The sequence below is a fragment of the Pleurodeles waltl genome, chromosome 4_2, assembly GCF_031143425.1.
Source record: "Pleurodeles waltl isolate 20211129_DDA chromosome 4_2, aPleWal1.hap1.20221129, whole genome shotgun sequence".
Lineage (NCBI taxonomy): Eukaryota > Metazoa > Chordata > Amphibia > Caudata > Salamandridae > Pleurodeles > Pleurodeles waltl.
In genome coordinates this window covers 888,029,505-888,044,267 of record NC_090443.1, presented here as the reverse complement: position 1 = coordinate 888,044,267, position 14,763 = coordinate 888,029,505, and the positions used below count along the sequence as shown (strand labels likewise).

At 48.1% G+C, this 14,763-nt stretch overlaps 1 protein-coding gene across 1 annotated transcript in view; it reads right to left on the bottom strand.

The window, feature by feature from the left end:
• The window catches only part of CC2D1B (coiled-coil and C2 domain containing 1B), a 637,449-nt gene that overhangs the window by 476,681 nt on the left and 146,005 nt on the right, over positions 1-14,763 (bottom strand). The window contains exon 7 of the mRNA XM_069232670.1: positions 13,232-13,490. Coding sequence (XP_069088771.1) covers positions 13,232-13,490 — 259 coding nt within the window. The remainder of the gene's footprint in view (positions 1-13,231; positions 13,491-14,763) is intronic.

The following is a 14,763-nucleotide window of genomic DNA, read 5'->3' as shown; positions in this document are numbered from 1 at the left end:
ATAAACCACCATCTATCAATAGTGAAGTGTAGGCTTAATAAGCGATAATCTCTACGTTGTCTGTATTATTGTGCATAATTGTAAGGAAATGCCTTCCTCAGCATAGTTACCCCCTAACTTTTTGCCTTTTGTTGATGCCAGTTATGATTGAAAGTGTGCTAGGACCCTGCTAACTAGGCCCCGGCCCCAGTGTTCTTTCCCTAAACTGTACCTTTGTTCCCACAATTGGCACAGCCCTGGCCCACAGATCAGTCCCTTGTAAATGGTACCCCTGGTACCAAGGGCCCGGATGCCAGGAAAGGTCACTAAGGGCTGCAGCATGTATTATGCCACCCTGGGGACCCCTCACTCAGCACATGCACACTGCCTCATAGCTTGAGCACTATGCCCCTACAGCGTCTAAGCAAAACCTTAGACATTGTAAGTGCAGGGTAGCCATAAAGAGTATATGGTCTGAGAGTCTGTTAATTACGAACTCCACAGTTCCATAATGGCTACACTGAAATCTGGGAAGTTTGGTCTCAAACTTCTCAGCACAGTACATGCACACTGATACCAGTGTGGGATTTATTGTAAAATACACCGGAGGGCATCTTAGAGATGCCCCCTGAATACCAGTACGACTCCTAGTGCTAGGCTGACCAGTTTCTGCCAGCCTGCCACAACCAGACGCGTTTCTGGCCACATGGGGTGTGTGGCTTTGTCACTCTGTGACCAGGTACAAAGCCTGTTCCGGGGAGGAGGTGCTTCTCACCTCCCCCTGCAGAAACTAACACCAGGCGGTGAGCCTCAAAGACTCATGCCTGCTGTTACAGCACCCCAGGGCATCCCAGCTAGTGGAGATGCCCACCCGTCCGGCCACTGCCCCCACTTTTGGTGGCAAGGCCAGAGGAGATAATGAGAAAAACAAGGAGGAGTCAACTGCCAGTTCGGACAGACCCTAAGGTGCCCTGAGCTGAGGTGACCACTGCCTTTAGAAATCCTCCATCTTGAATTTGGAGGATTCCCCCAATAGGAATAGGGATGTGCTCCCTCCCCTCAGTGAGGAGGCACAAAGAGGGTGTAGCCACAGTCAAGGACAGTAACCATTGGCTACTGCCTCCCTGACCTAAACACACCCCTAAATTTAGTATTTAGGGGCGACCCTGAACCCAGGAAACTAGATTCCTGCAACCTGAACAAAGAAGGACTGTTGACCTGAAAGCCCCGCAGAGACGACAGAGACACCAACTGAGTTGGCCTGTCTCGAGGCTCACAGAACCTGCAGAGCGATGCATCCGACGGGACCAGCGACATCTGAGGACTCAGAGGACTGCCCTGCACCTAAAGGACCAAGAAACTCCAGAGAACAGCGGCACTGTTCAGAAACTGCTACAACTTTGCATATTAAAGCAACTTTTAAGAAGACTTTCCCTTCCGGCCGGAGGTGCAAAACTTCACACTCTGCACGCAACGCCCCCAGCTCGAGTTCAGGAGAACCAACACCGCACAGAGGACTTCCAGGTGACTCCAACGACGTGGACACCCTGAGTCGACCTCCCTGCACCGCCACAGCGACGCCTGCATAGAAGATCTAGAGGCTCCCCCTGACCGTGACTGCCTGGTAACAAAGGAACACGATGCCTGGACCAAGCACTGCACCTGCAGCCCCCAGGACCGAGAGGAACCACCTACCAGTGCAGAAGTGACCAGTAGGCAGCCCTCATCCTAGCCCAGTCGGTGGCTGGACCGAGAAGCCCCCATGTGCTCTGCCTGCATCACCTAAGTGACCCCATTGCTTTCAATAGCAAACCCAACGCCTACTTTGCCTCCTGCACCCAGCCGCCCCTGTGCCGCTGAGGGTGTGTTTTGTGGGCTTGTGTCCCCCCCCCCCTCCTAGTGCTCTACAAAACCCCCCTGGTCTGCTCCCCGAGGACGCATGTACTTACCTGTAAGACCACTAGAACCAAAGCACCCCTGTTCTTCATAGGCGCCTATGTATTTTGGACCCTCCTTTGACCTCTGCACCTGACCGGCCCTGTGTTGCTGGTGCGGTGGCTTTGGGGTTGCCTTGAACTCCCAACGGTGGGCTGCCTATGCCCAGGAGACTACCTGTGTAAGTGCTTTACTTACCTGAGAAACTTCACCAAACTTACCTCCCTGAGGAACTGTTGATTTTTGCAGTGTCCACTTTTAAAATAGCTTATGGCCATTTTAACCAAAACTGTGTGTACTACTGTTTTAAATCAAAGTTGTATATTTACCTGTATGAAGTACCTTGCATTTTATGTACTTACCTCAAATCTTGAATCTTGTGGTTCTAAAATAAAGAAAATATATTTTTCTATATAAAACCTATTGGCCTGGAGTTAAGTCTTTGAGTGTGTGTGTGTGTACAACACATGCTTGCATTACCCTCTGATAAGCCTACTGTTCGACCACACTACCACAAAATAGAGCATTAGTATTATCTAATGTTGCCACTATAAACCTCTGAGGGGAAGCCTTGGACTCTGTGCACACTATCCCTCACTTTGAGATAGTATGTACAGAGCCAACTTCCTACTTTGGGGGATCAGCGGTGGGGTCTAGGACTTTCCATTTGCTGGACTACCCAGCCAAAACCTGATCACACGACAAAATTCCCAAAATTGTCATTAGAAACTGACTTCTGAATTTTTGACTATTCTTCTAAATTTTTATAAGTCCTGCTAGGGCCTTGTGTAAGTCCCTGTTAGCATTTCTTTTAGAGTTTAAAAGTTTGTAAAAGTTTGGATTTAAGTTCTAGAAGTTGTTTTTAGATTCTTAAAAAGTAATCCCAACTTTTAGAGTGATAATCTCTAGCACAGATGAGATGGTGGTGGAACTCAACCTCACCCGTTACCTGCATCTAGGGATGTCAGAATTAGGGTCTCTCTGTAAACTTAAAAATATAAAAACTGGGTCCAACCCTACCAAAGTAAAGCTCCAGGAGCTTTTTGCAGAGTTCACAAGGGACCACCCCTCTGAGGATACGCCTTCAGATGGGAAAGTTAGTGAACAGGAGGATAAATTCCCCCCCTAATGTCCTAACCAGGGAGAACAGGGTTCCCCAAACCCTGACTCCACAAATCATAAGCAGAGAGCCTGGTTCTTCCACAGGGGAGACCAGTACCTCTGGAAGCATTGAGGGCAGCCTCAATGAAGAGGACCTCCTGTTAGCCAGGATGGCCAAAAGATTGGCTTTGGAGAAGCAGCTCCTAGCCATAGAACGGATAAGACAAGGGATGGGTTTAACTCCCATCAATGATGGCAGCAAAATAAATAGGGTCAGAGAGAGATACCAACATCCTAAATATCCCGAAAGGGATTGTAACTAAATATGAAGATGGTGATGACATCACCAAGTTGTTCACAGCTTTTGAGAGGGCTTGTGCAACCGGAAACGTAACCAGATCTCACTGGGGTGCTCTACTTTGGGAACTGTTCACTAGAAAGTGTAGGGATAGACTCCTCCTACTCTCTGGTAAAGATGCAGAATTTTATGACCTCATGAAGGCTACCCTGATTGAGGGATTTGGATTCTCAACTGAGGAGTACAGGATTAGGTTCGTGGGGCTCAAAAATCCTCGAACTAGACTTGGGTTGATTTTGTTGACTTCTCAGTCAAAACACTAGATGGTTGGATAACTGGCAGTGGTGTAAGTGAATATGATGGGCTGTATAACTTGTTTATGAAAGAACATCTGTTAAGTAATTGCTTCAATGATAAACTGCATCAACATCTGGTAGACCTAGTTCCAATTTCTGACCAAGAATTGGGAAAGAAGGCAGACCACTGGGTCAAGACTGGGGTGACCAAGACTTCCACTAGGGGTGACCAAAAGAAAGGGGTCACAAAGCCTCTCCAGGGGAAGAGTGGTGAGACATCCAAGGGCAAAAGTAAAGAGTCTTCTACAGGGCCCCAAAAACCTGCTCAGGAGGGTGGGCCCAGAGCCTCTTCACAGTCAACAAATGGGTATGAGGGTAAAAACTTTGATCACAAGAAGGCCTGGTGTCAAAACTGTAGTCCGCATGGACACCAAACTGGAGACAGGGCCTGTCCAAAGAAACGTCCCAGAACAAATTCTACTCCAGTTAGCACAGGAATAGTCAGTCTCCAGGTGGGATCAACAGTGTGCCCAGAGCCAATCAGGGTTCACACTGAAGCTACATTAGTCTCTGAGGGTGGGGTGGATCTAGCCACACTTGCTGCCTGGTCGCCTAATATGCAAAAATACAGGACGCAGCTCATAATCAATGGGACTATAGTAGAAGCCCTGAGGGGTACAGGTGACAGTTTTACCATGGTGACAGACAAACTGTTTTCCCCAGGACAGTAACTGGCTGGACAGACATATCCAGTCACTAATGCTGACAATCAAACTAAAGTCCATCCCATGGTAATGGTAACTTTAGAATGGGGAGGAGTCACTGGCCTGAAACAGGTGGTAGTCTCCTCTGCAATTCCAGTACAAATGTCTGCTAGGGAATGATCTAGAGTCCTCAGCATGGGCGGAGGTAGAGCTCAAGACCCATGCACACATGCTGGGTATCCCTGAACTGGTGGGTGTCAAGACAAGGGCTCTGTGTGGGGCTCAGGGTGAAAAAGAAGTGTTGGTGTCTGGAATAATGGCCCAACCTTCCAAGAGAGAAGGAAATAAGACTGGGGAACCAGCTTCAACACAGCAAAAGAAACAGAACCTCTCTTCCCAGGAAGATGTTCTATCCCCTGAGGGAACTGAGTCCACAGAGCTGGAGCCTTACCAGGTTGAGCACGTGGGCCCAGGGGGACCCTCAAGAGAACAGCTGTGTAAGGGGCAAGAAACATGTCCCTCTCTTGAAGGCCTAAGACAGCAAGCCGCTGAGCAAGAACAAGGAAATGTCAGTGGAACCCACAGGGTATATTGGGAAGATGGACTCCTTTACACTGAGGCAAGAGATCCCAAACCTGGTGCCACTGGGAGAGTGGTAGTGCCTCAGGAGTTTAGGGAGTTCATTCTGAACTTAGTCCATGACATTCCCCTTGCTGGGCATTTGGGACAAACCAAGACATGGGAGAGATTAGTCAACCATTTCTATTGGCCCAATATGTCCAAGAAGGTAAAGGAGGTTTGCACCTCCTGTGTCACCTGTCACGCCAGTGGTAAGGCAGGTGGCCATCCAAAGGCCCTCCTCATTCTACTTCCAGTGGTGGGGGTCCCCTCTGAAGGAGTGGGAGTGGACATAGTGGGTCCACCTGAACTTCCCACAGCATCAGGGAAACAGTATATCCTGGTAGTAGTGGATCATGCTACCAGGTACCCAAAAGCAATTCCCCTTAGGTCCACTACTGCTCCTGCAGTAGCAAAAGCACTCATTGGTATTATTACCAGAGTGGGATTTCCTAAGGAGATGGTTTCTGACAGAGGTACCAACTTCATGTCAGCTTACCTAAAACATAAGTGGAATGAGTGTGGGGTGACTTACAAATTCACCACACCATACCATCCACAAACCAATGGTCTTGAGGAGAGTTTTAACAAGACACTGAAGGGCATGATCATGGGGCTCCCTGAAAAACTCAAAAGGAAATGGGATGTTCTCTTGCCATGCCTGCTTTTCACCTACAGAGAGGTGCCACAGAACGGAGAAGGGTTTTCCCCCCTTTGAGCTTCTGTTTGGCTATCCTGTAAGGGGACCACTGGCACTTGTAAAAGAAGGCTGGGAGAGACCTCTCCATGAGCATAAACAAGATGTAGTGGACTATGTACTAGGCCTACGTTCAAGGATGGCAGAGTACATGGAAAAGGGAAGCAAAAACCTTGAGGCCAGCCAACAACTCCAGAAGTTGTGGTATGACCAAAAGGCTGCTATGGTTGAGTTTCAGCCAGGGTGAAAAGTCTGGGTTCTGGAGCCTGTGGCTCCCAGGGCACTTCAGGACAAATGGAGTGGCCCTTACCCAGTACTAGAGAAAAAGACTCAGGTCACCTACCTGGTGGACCTGGGCACTAGCAGGACCCCAAAGAGGGTGATCCATGTTAACCACCTTAAGCTCTTTCATTACAGGGCAGATGTAAACATGTTAATGGTTACAGATAAGGACCAGGAAGCAGAGAGTGAACCACTCCCTGATCTCCTCTCCACTGACCCTAAAGATGGCTTAGTAGATGGAGTGATCTCTTCAGAAACCCTCTCTGGCCAAAAGCAGGCGGACTACAGGCAAATCGTCCAGCAATTTGCTGAGCTCTTTTCTTTGACCCCTGGTCAGACACGCCTGTGTACTCATGATGTCGACACAGGAGACAGTATGCCTGTCAAGAATAAAATATTCAGTCTGACCAAGTCAAAGAAAGCATCAAAGTGGAAGACCACAAGATGCTGGAGTCAGGAGTGATTGAGCACTCCGACATTCTCTGGGCTAGCCCAGTGGTCTTGGTCCCCAAACCAAAGATGGCAAGAAAGAGATGAGGTTTTGTGTGGACTACAGAGGGCTCAGCTCTGTCACCAAGACAGATGCTCACGCCATCCCAAGGGCAGATGAGCTCATAGACAAATTAGGTGCAGCCAAATACTTAAGTACCTTTGACTTTACAGCAGGGTACTGGCAAAGAGCTAAAGAGAAAACAGCATTCTCTACACCTGATGGGCACTACCAGTTTACTGTGATGCCCTTTGGCTTAAAGTATGCCCCTGCCACCTTCCAAAGGTTGGTGTGTCAAGTCCTTGCTGGCTTGGAGTCCTTTAGTGCACCTTATCTTGATGATATTGCTGTCTTTAGCTCCAGCTGGCAGGATCACCTGGTCCACCTGAAGAAGGTTTTGCAGGCCTCTCTATCAAGGCATCTAAATGTCAGATAGGGCAGGGAACTGTGGTTTACTTGGGACACCATGTAGGTGGAGGCCAGGTTCAGCCACTCCAACTCAAGATCCAGACTATTCTGGACTGGGTAGCTCCAAGTCAGGGCATTCCTTGGCTTGACTGGGTACTATAGGAGGTTTGTGAAGGGATATGGATCAATAGTGACACCCCTCACAGAACTGACCTCTAAGAAAATGCCCAAGAAAGTGAACTGGACAGTAGACTGTCAAAAGGCCTTTGACACCCTGAAACAAGCTATGTGTACAGCACCGGTTTTGAAAGCTCCAGATTATTCTAAGCAGGTCATTATTATGCAGATTGATGCCTCTGAGCATGGGATAGGAGCAGTCCTCTCACAAACAAATGATGATGGCCTTGACCAGCCAGTTGCTTTCATTAGCAGGAGGTTACTCCCCAGGGAGCAGCGTTGGAGTGCCATTGAGAGGGAGGCCTTTACTGTGGTTTGGTCCTTGAAGAAGTTGAGACCATACCTTTTTGGTGCTCACTTCACAGTTCAAATTGACCACAGACCTCTCAGATGGCTGATGCAAATGAAAGGAGAAAACCCTAAACTGTTGAGGTGGTCCATATCCCTACAGGGAATGGACTTTGCAGTGGAACACAGACCTGGGACTGCCCATGCCAGTGCACATGGCCATTCCAGGTTCTTCCACTTAGAAAATGAAGACTCTTGGGAAAGGTTAGTCTCATCCTCTTTCGTTTGGCTGGGGGATGGGGTAGTTGTGTGAGGAAATGCCTTTCTTGGCATGGTTACCCCCTAACTTTTTACCTTTTGTTGATGCCAGTTATGATTGAAAGTGTGCTGGGACCCTGCTAACCAGGCCCCTGCACCAGTGTTCTTTCCCTAAACTGTACCTTTGTTCCCACAAATGGCACAGCCCTGGCACACAAACCAGTCCCTTGTAAATGGTACCCCTGGTACCAAGGGCCCTGTGGCCAGGGAAGGTCTCTAAGGGCTGCAGCATGTATTATGCCACCCTGGGGACCCCTCAATCAGCACATGCACACTGCCTCACAGCTTGTGAGTGCTGGTGGGGAGAAAATGACTAAGTCGACATGGCACTCCCCTCAGGGTGCCATACCCACGTCTCACTGCCTGTGGCATAGGTAAGTCACCCTTCTAGCAGGCCTTACAGCCCTAAGGCAGGGTGCACTATACCACAGGTGAGGGCATAGTTGCATGAGCACTATGTCCCTACAGTGTCTAATCAAAACCTTACACATTGTAAGTGCAGGGTTGCCATAAAGAGTCTATGGTCTGGGAGTCTGTCAATTACGAACTCCACAGTTCCATAACGGCTACACTGAAATCTGGGAAGTTTTGTATCAAACTTTTCAGCACAATAAATGCACACTGGCAGTGTGAGATTTATTGTAAAATACACCCAGAGAACATCTTGGAGATGGCCCCTGAATACCAGTACGACTCCTAGTGCTAGGCTGACCAGTTTCTTCCAGCCTGCCACACACCAGACAAGTTTCTGGCCACATGGGGTGAGTGCCTTTGTCACTCTGTGGCCAGGAACAAAGCCTGTACTGGGTGGAGGTACTTCGCACCTCTCCCTGCAGGAACTGTAACACCTGGTGGTGAGCCTCAAAGGCTCATGCCTTTTGTTACAGCACCCCAGTGCATCCCAGCTAGTGGAGATGCCCACCCCTCCGGCCAATGCCCCCACTTTTGGCGGCAAGGCCAGAGGAGATAATGAGAAAAACAAGAAGGAGTCACCTACCAGTCAGGACAGCCCCTAAGGTGCCCTGAGCTGAGGTGACCCCTGCCTTTAGAAATCCTCCATCTTGAATTTGGAGGATTCTCCCAATAGGAGTAGGGAAGTGTCCCCCCTCCCCTCAGGGAGGAGGCACAAAGAGGGTGTAGCCATCCTCAAAGACAGTAGCCATTGGCTACTGCCCCCTGACCTAAACACACTCCTAAATTTAGTTTTTAGGAGCGACCCTGAACCTAGGAAATCCTACAACCTGAAGAAAGAAGAAGGACTGCTGACCTGTAAGCCCCACAGAGATGACAGAGACACCAACTGGCTTGGCCCCAGCCCTAAAGACCTGTCTCCAGACTCAAAGAACCTGCACAGCGACGCATCCAACGGGACCAGCGACCTCTGAGGACTCAGATGACTGCCCTGCACCTAAAGGACCAAGAAACTCCAGAGAACAGCGGCACTGTTCAGAAAGTGCTACAACTTTGCAACTTTAAAGCATCTTTTAAAGCGACTCTCCCTTCCCGCCGGAAGCTTGAGAGTTTACACTCTGTACCCAACACCCCTGGCTCGAGTTTAGGAGAACCAACACCGCAGATAGGACTCCCAGGCGACTCCAACTACGTTGACACCCCGAGTCAACCTCCCTGCACCCCCACAGCGACGCCTGCATAGAGGATCCAGAGGCTCCCCCTCATTGCGACTGCCTTTTAACAAAAGAACCCGACGCCAGGACCAAGCACTGCACCCTCAACCCCCAGGACCGAGAGGAACCACCTACCAGTGCAGGAGTGACCAGCAGGCGGCCCTCATCCTAGCCCAGTCGGTGACTGGCCCGAGAAGCCCCCCTGTGCCCTGCCTGCATCGCTTAAGTGACCCCTGGGCCCCTCCATTGCTTTCAATAGCAAACCCAACGCCTAATTTGCCTACTGCACCTGGCCGCCCCTATGTGGCTGAGGGTGTGTTTTGTGGGCTTGTCTGTCCCGCCCCCCCCCCCAGTGCTCTACAAAACCCCCCTGGTCCGCTCCCCAAGGACTCAGGTACTTACCTGTAAGCAGACTAGAACCAGAGCACCCCTTCATAGGCTCCTATGTATTTTGTATTTTGGGCCCTCCTTTGATGTTTGCACCTGACCGGCCCTCTGTTGCTGGTGCTTTACTTACCTGAGAAATGCTTAACACTACCCTCTAATGAGCCTACTGCTCGACCACACTACCACAAAATAGAGCATTAGTATTTTCTAATTTTGCCACTATCAACCTCTAAGGGGAACCCTTGGACTATGTGCACACTATCTCTCACTTTGATATAGTATATACAGAGCCAACTTCCTACAATAATCAAATATGCTTGACTGCCAATTGTGAAATTTTCTATTTTTCTAACTTTTGATTTTTTTGTAAACCATAAAAATTATTTGGAAAGAAGTCTGCAATATGATAAGTGTATACAATTCTCTCTTTGCTATACTTACAATGATGTACAGTATAGTTATGATTACAACTGGCGGCATCCAAAAGTGTTAAAAAAAGGAGGAGCAGCATGACACAGGCGTCAGTTGAGGCACATGTAGGGAAGAGTCCACAGTATGTTTAATATAAGCGTAATTGTGAACAATTAAGTAAATTATAAGAAAATGTAATACGTTGTCAACAAAAAAGAAAGCTGGCTGCGGTGTGGCCATTGTCAGTGCGGAAATTTGCTATGATAGTGCCACAGTATTAGCAGTGACTTTGAAAAATGGTAGTGTGGGTCGATGACACACATTATTACTAACACTAAAAGTATGATTAAATAAATTGAAATCTCTACAGGTAAGATCTGCTGGCTTTGCTAACAGATGTTGGTAGATAACTGTAGGAGGCTGGCCTGGCTTATAGTGGGTACCTGATGGTACTTACACCTTGTTCCAGGTCCAATTATCCCTTATTAGTAGATTAGTAGTGTTCTAGCAGCTTAGGCTGATAGAGGTAGCTATAGCAGAGCAGCTTAGGCTGAACTAGGAGACATACAAAGCTCCTGCCATGCCACTTATATCATATAGGTACTATATCACAAGAAAGACAATACTAACAATTACTAAAAATAAAGGTACTTTATTTTAGTGACAATGTGCCAAAAATATCTCAGAGGATTTACTCCCTTAGGTGGTAAGTAAAATGCACAAAATATACACACAAACCAAAATCAGGTAAGTAAAACCTGGAAAGTAGGAGTAAAGTACTACTATTTCCCCAGAACCACACCATAGTTGTGATAGAGGATTTTGCAATGACCACGAGAGACTGCAAAGCACTGAAGACGGATTCCTGGACCTGAGGACCTGCAAAGGAAGGGGACCAAGTCCAAGAGTGGCGAAAGTGTCCAGGGGGAGCAGGAGCCCAATAAATCCCAGATGAAGGTGCAAAATGGCTGCCTCCGGATGGAAGATTCTGCAACAACGAAAAGTGCTAGGAACTTCTCCTTCGTGCAGAAGATGTCCCACAGAGTGCTGGAGGATGCAGAGTTGTTTCCTTGGCAAAATACTGCAAACAAGCCTTGCTAGCTGCAAGAGTCGTGATTGAAGAAAAAGGGTGCTGCCCGGGCCCAGGAAGGACAAGGATGTCGTCACTTGGGAGAGGAGACAGAGGGGGCCCTCAGCAATGTAGAGAGCCCATGCATAAGAAGGTAGCACCCACAGAAGCACATGAACATGGGTTCAAAAAGTCTGAACACGTCAGTCGTCTCAACACTGCAAAAGAGGGTCCCACGAAGCCGGAGATCAACTCAGGGAGCTGAGCACCACATGACAGGGTGCTGGGGACTTAGGCTTGGCTGTGCATGAAGGATTTCGTGGAAATGTGCATAGAAGCCCTTGTAGCTGCAGTTCACGCGGTGCACAGGATTACTGTCTGGAGAGGGGAGGCAAGGACTTACCTCCTCCAAATTTGGAATGTTGGACCACTGGACAGTCTGGGTCACTTGGGTCCATCACCTGTGTCGCATGGGCCACGCTCATCAGGATGAGAGGGGTCCCAGAGTACCGGTGACGCTGAATTTTGGTGCCTGCTGGAGCAGGGGGAAGATTCTGTCAACCCATGGGAGATTTCTTCGTGACTTCCAGTGCAGGATGAAGGCAGGCAGCCCCCCCAATGCATGCACCACCAGGAAACAGTTGAGAAGGCCGGCAGGATTAGGCGCTACAATGTCGCTGGTAGTCTTCTTGCTACTTTGTTGCAGTTTTACAGGCGTCTTGGTGCAGTCAGCGGTCGATCCTTGGCAGAAGTCGAAGACAGAGGTGCAGAGGAACTCTGGTGAATTCTTGCAAGTCGTTATCTGAGGAAAAACTCACTGGAGAGACCCTAAATAGCCCTCGGAGGAGGATTGGCCACCTAGTCAGGTAAGCACCTATCAGGAGGGGTCTCTGACATCACCTGCGGGCACTGGCCACTCAGAGGCCTCCAGAGTCCCCTCACACCTCTGGATCCAAGATGGCAGAGGTCTGGGACACACTGGGGGAGCTCCGGGCACCACCCTTGTGGTGGTGATGGACAGGGGAGTGGTCACTCCCCTTTCCTTTGTCCAGTCTCGCACCAGAGCAGGGACTAGGGGTTCCCTAAACCAGTATAGACTGTCTTATGCCAGGAGGGCACCATCTGTGCCCTTTAAAGCATTTCCAGAGGCTGGGAGAGGCTATCACTCCCCAGCCTTTAACAACTATTTCCAAAGGGAGAGGGTGTAACACCCTCTCTCAGAGGAAATTCTTTGTTCTGCCTTCCTGGGATTGGGCTGCCCAGACCCCACGAGGGCAGAACCCCGTCTGTGGGGTGGTAGCAGCGGCAGCTGCAGAGAAAACCCCAGAGAGCTGGTTTGGCAGTACCCAGGGTCAAAAGTGGAGCCCCAGTTATGCATGGAATTGGCACCCCAATACCAGATTTGGCATGTGGGACATTCCAGGATCTTAGACATGTTACATGGCCATGTTTGAAGTTACCATTGTGAAGCTACATATAGGTATTGACCTATATGTAGTGCACACGTGTAATGGTGTCCCCGCACTCACAAAGTCTGGGGAAATGGCCCCGAACTATGTGGGGGCACCTTTGCTAGTGCAAGGGTGCTCTCACACTTAGTAACTTTGCACCTAACCTTCAGCAAGTGAAGGTTAGACATATATGTGACTTGTAAGTTACTTAAGTGCAGTGAAAATGACTGTGAAATAACGTGTGCGTTATTTCACTCAGGCTGCAGTGGCAGTCCTTTGAAAAGGTTTGTATGAGCTCCCTATGGGTGGCAAAAGAAATGCTGCAGCCCACAGGGATCTCCTGGAACCCAATATCCTGGGTACCTAGGAACCATATACTAGGGAATTATAAAGGGTGTTCCAGTGTGCCAATTGATATTGGTAAAAGTGGTCACTAGCCTATAGTGACAAATTTAAAGGCAGAGAGAGGATAAGCACTGGGGTTCTGGTTAGTAGAGCCTCAGTGACACAGTTAGTCACTACAGAGGTATACACAATCAGGCCACAAACTATGAGCACTGGGGTCCTGGCTAGCAGGATTCTGGTGAGACAGGCAAAAACAAACTTACATACATGTAAAAATGGGAGTAACATGCCAGGCAAGATGGTACTTTCCTACAATAATCACAAAGGAATCTCTTTTCTTTGGCAGACTTACCTACTTTGGTGGCACGCACATCCTCCTCATTGCTTTGACTGCTAGCTAGAATTAAATTGTGTACTGCTTCAACAGAATTGTTTGTGTAATCCTCTTGGGCTGTGGTTGCTTCAGGCTTACTCTCTCCACCCTCTGGTTCAGGTACAACAGGATGTTGGAGGATAAGAGGTGCATTCTTCCCAGTGGCCACAGGGGGCGGAATCTCCTCTGCGTTAATCTTCTTTCCTTTTCTTGCTGCACTCAACATATTTTCCAAAGTCTGTCAGGAGTAAAGAGCAGAACTAAGATTACAAGCAGCATTTCTTGGAGGGGAAAAACAAGCAGTTTCTCACTTCCGCAAGCAAAACATTCTATTTTAATTTGACTGTTCTGAATAATTAGTCCCTGTAACATAGCAAAGACTGACCACTACATGATTAAGAGTGGAATGAAGCTGATAGTATGCTCAACAAAAACCTTTCCAAGCATGCACAACATGGGATGACAACTGAGTCGGAGGTCAAACACAAAGGTACAAGAATAAACAGTCTCAAGTAAGACTATGAAATGTTGATGCAGTGTCAGCAAAGGGGAATGGTAACAAAGGCTTAGTGAATGACATTTGTAAGTCATGCATGAAGATGGAAAGACACGCTTGCTTCTGTTCCTTGTTAAACTTAAAGTAGAGAAGGTATTTTTGGGGAAACATTGCTGTTCTCTACGTTTCTTTGTGTAGTCCCTGGTATGAATGTGGCTCATCATTACACTAGTGATTACATTTCAAAGTTGAGCTGGTGGAAGGGTCTCATTAAACATCCGGTCTAGACAGGATCGGCAAGTGAGGCTGGCATAAGCCAGCTACTTCTCCGATCCCACAAATGCTAAAATCCCACTTCCAGTCCTAGTTTCTAATGTCCTGCTTAGGCCAGATTTGAGGCATCATACAGGCTTATGTTGCTTTGTGTAGGAATCATGCTGATGTTGTGCTACAGAAATTGCTGTTCTGCTTAAGTTTGGATTACAAGGTCACTGTGGTGATATTTCAGCAATTATGATCGTGCTGGCTTTTTCTGAGAATTTCTGACATGACAAGCCCCACACACACACAGTCCCTTTGCCCAAAAACAGTCTATGATTTCAGAAGACATCTGGTGTGCTGCCACATGGTGAGTTTCAACAGCACTGTATGCTTGTTCATAGCATTAGGATCTGTGCATGAATTCTGTATGTTCGAAGATGAAAAGCACTTGTAGCGAATGTGCACTTTAGAAGACTAAGCAACTTCTCTAGAAAGTTTAGTCTCAGTTTGTTGATTTGGAGATCACTGCGTGTACACAATCATTACCATTTCGATAATGATGAAAGTGTGGGAAGATTAGGGAGGAGGTGTTAATAAAAGGAGACCCCTACTATGGAAGAAGTGCTTCACTTGGTTAAAAAAGGTTTGAGAGTACGTGTAAATGTGAGGAAGAAAAAGGAAAGATGGGAAGAGAGAAATACAAATTTCAAGAGAAAAAATGTGCAACCTAAAATGGTGAAGAAGTGAAAAAGAC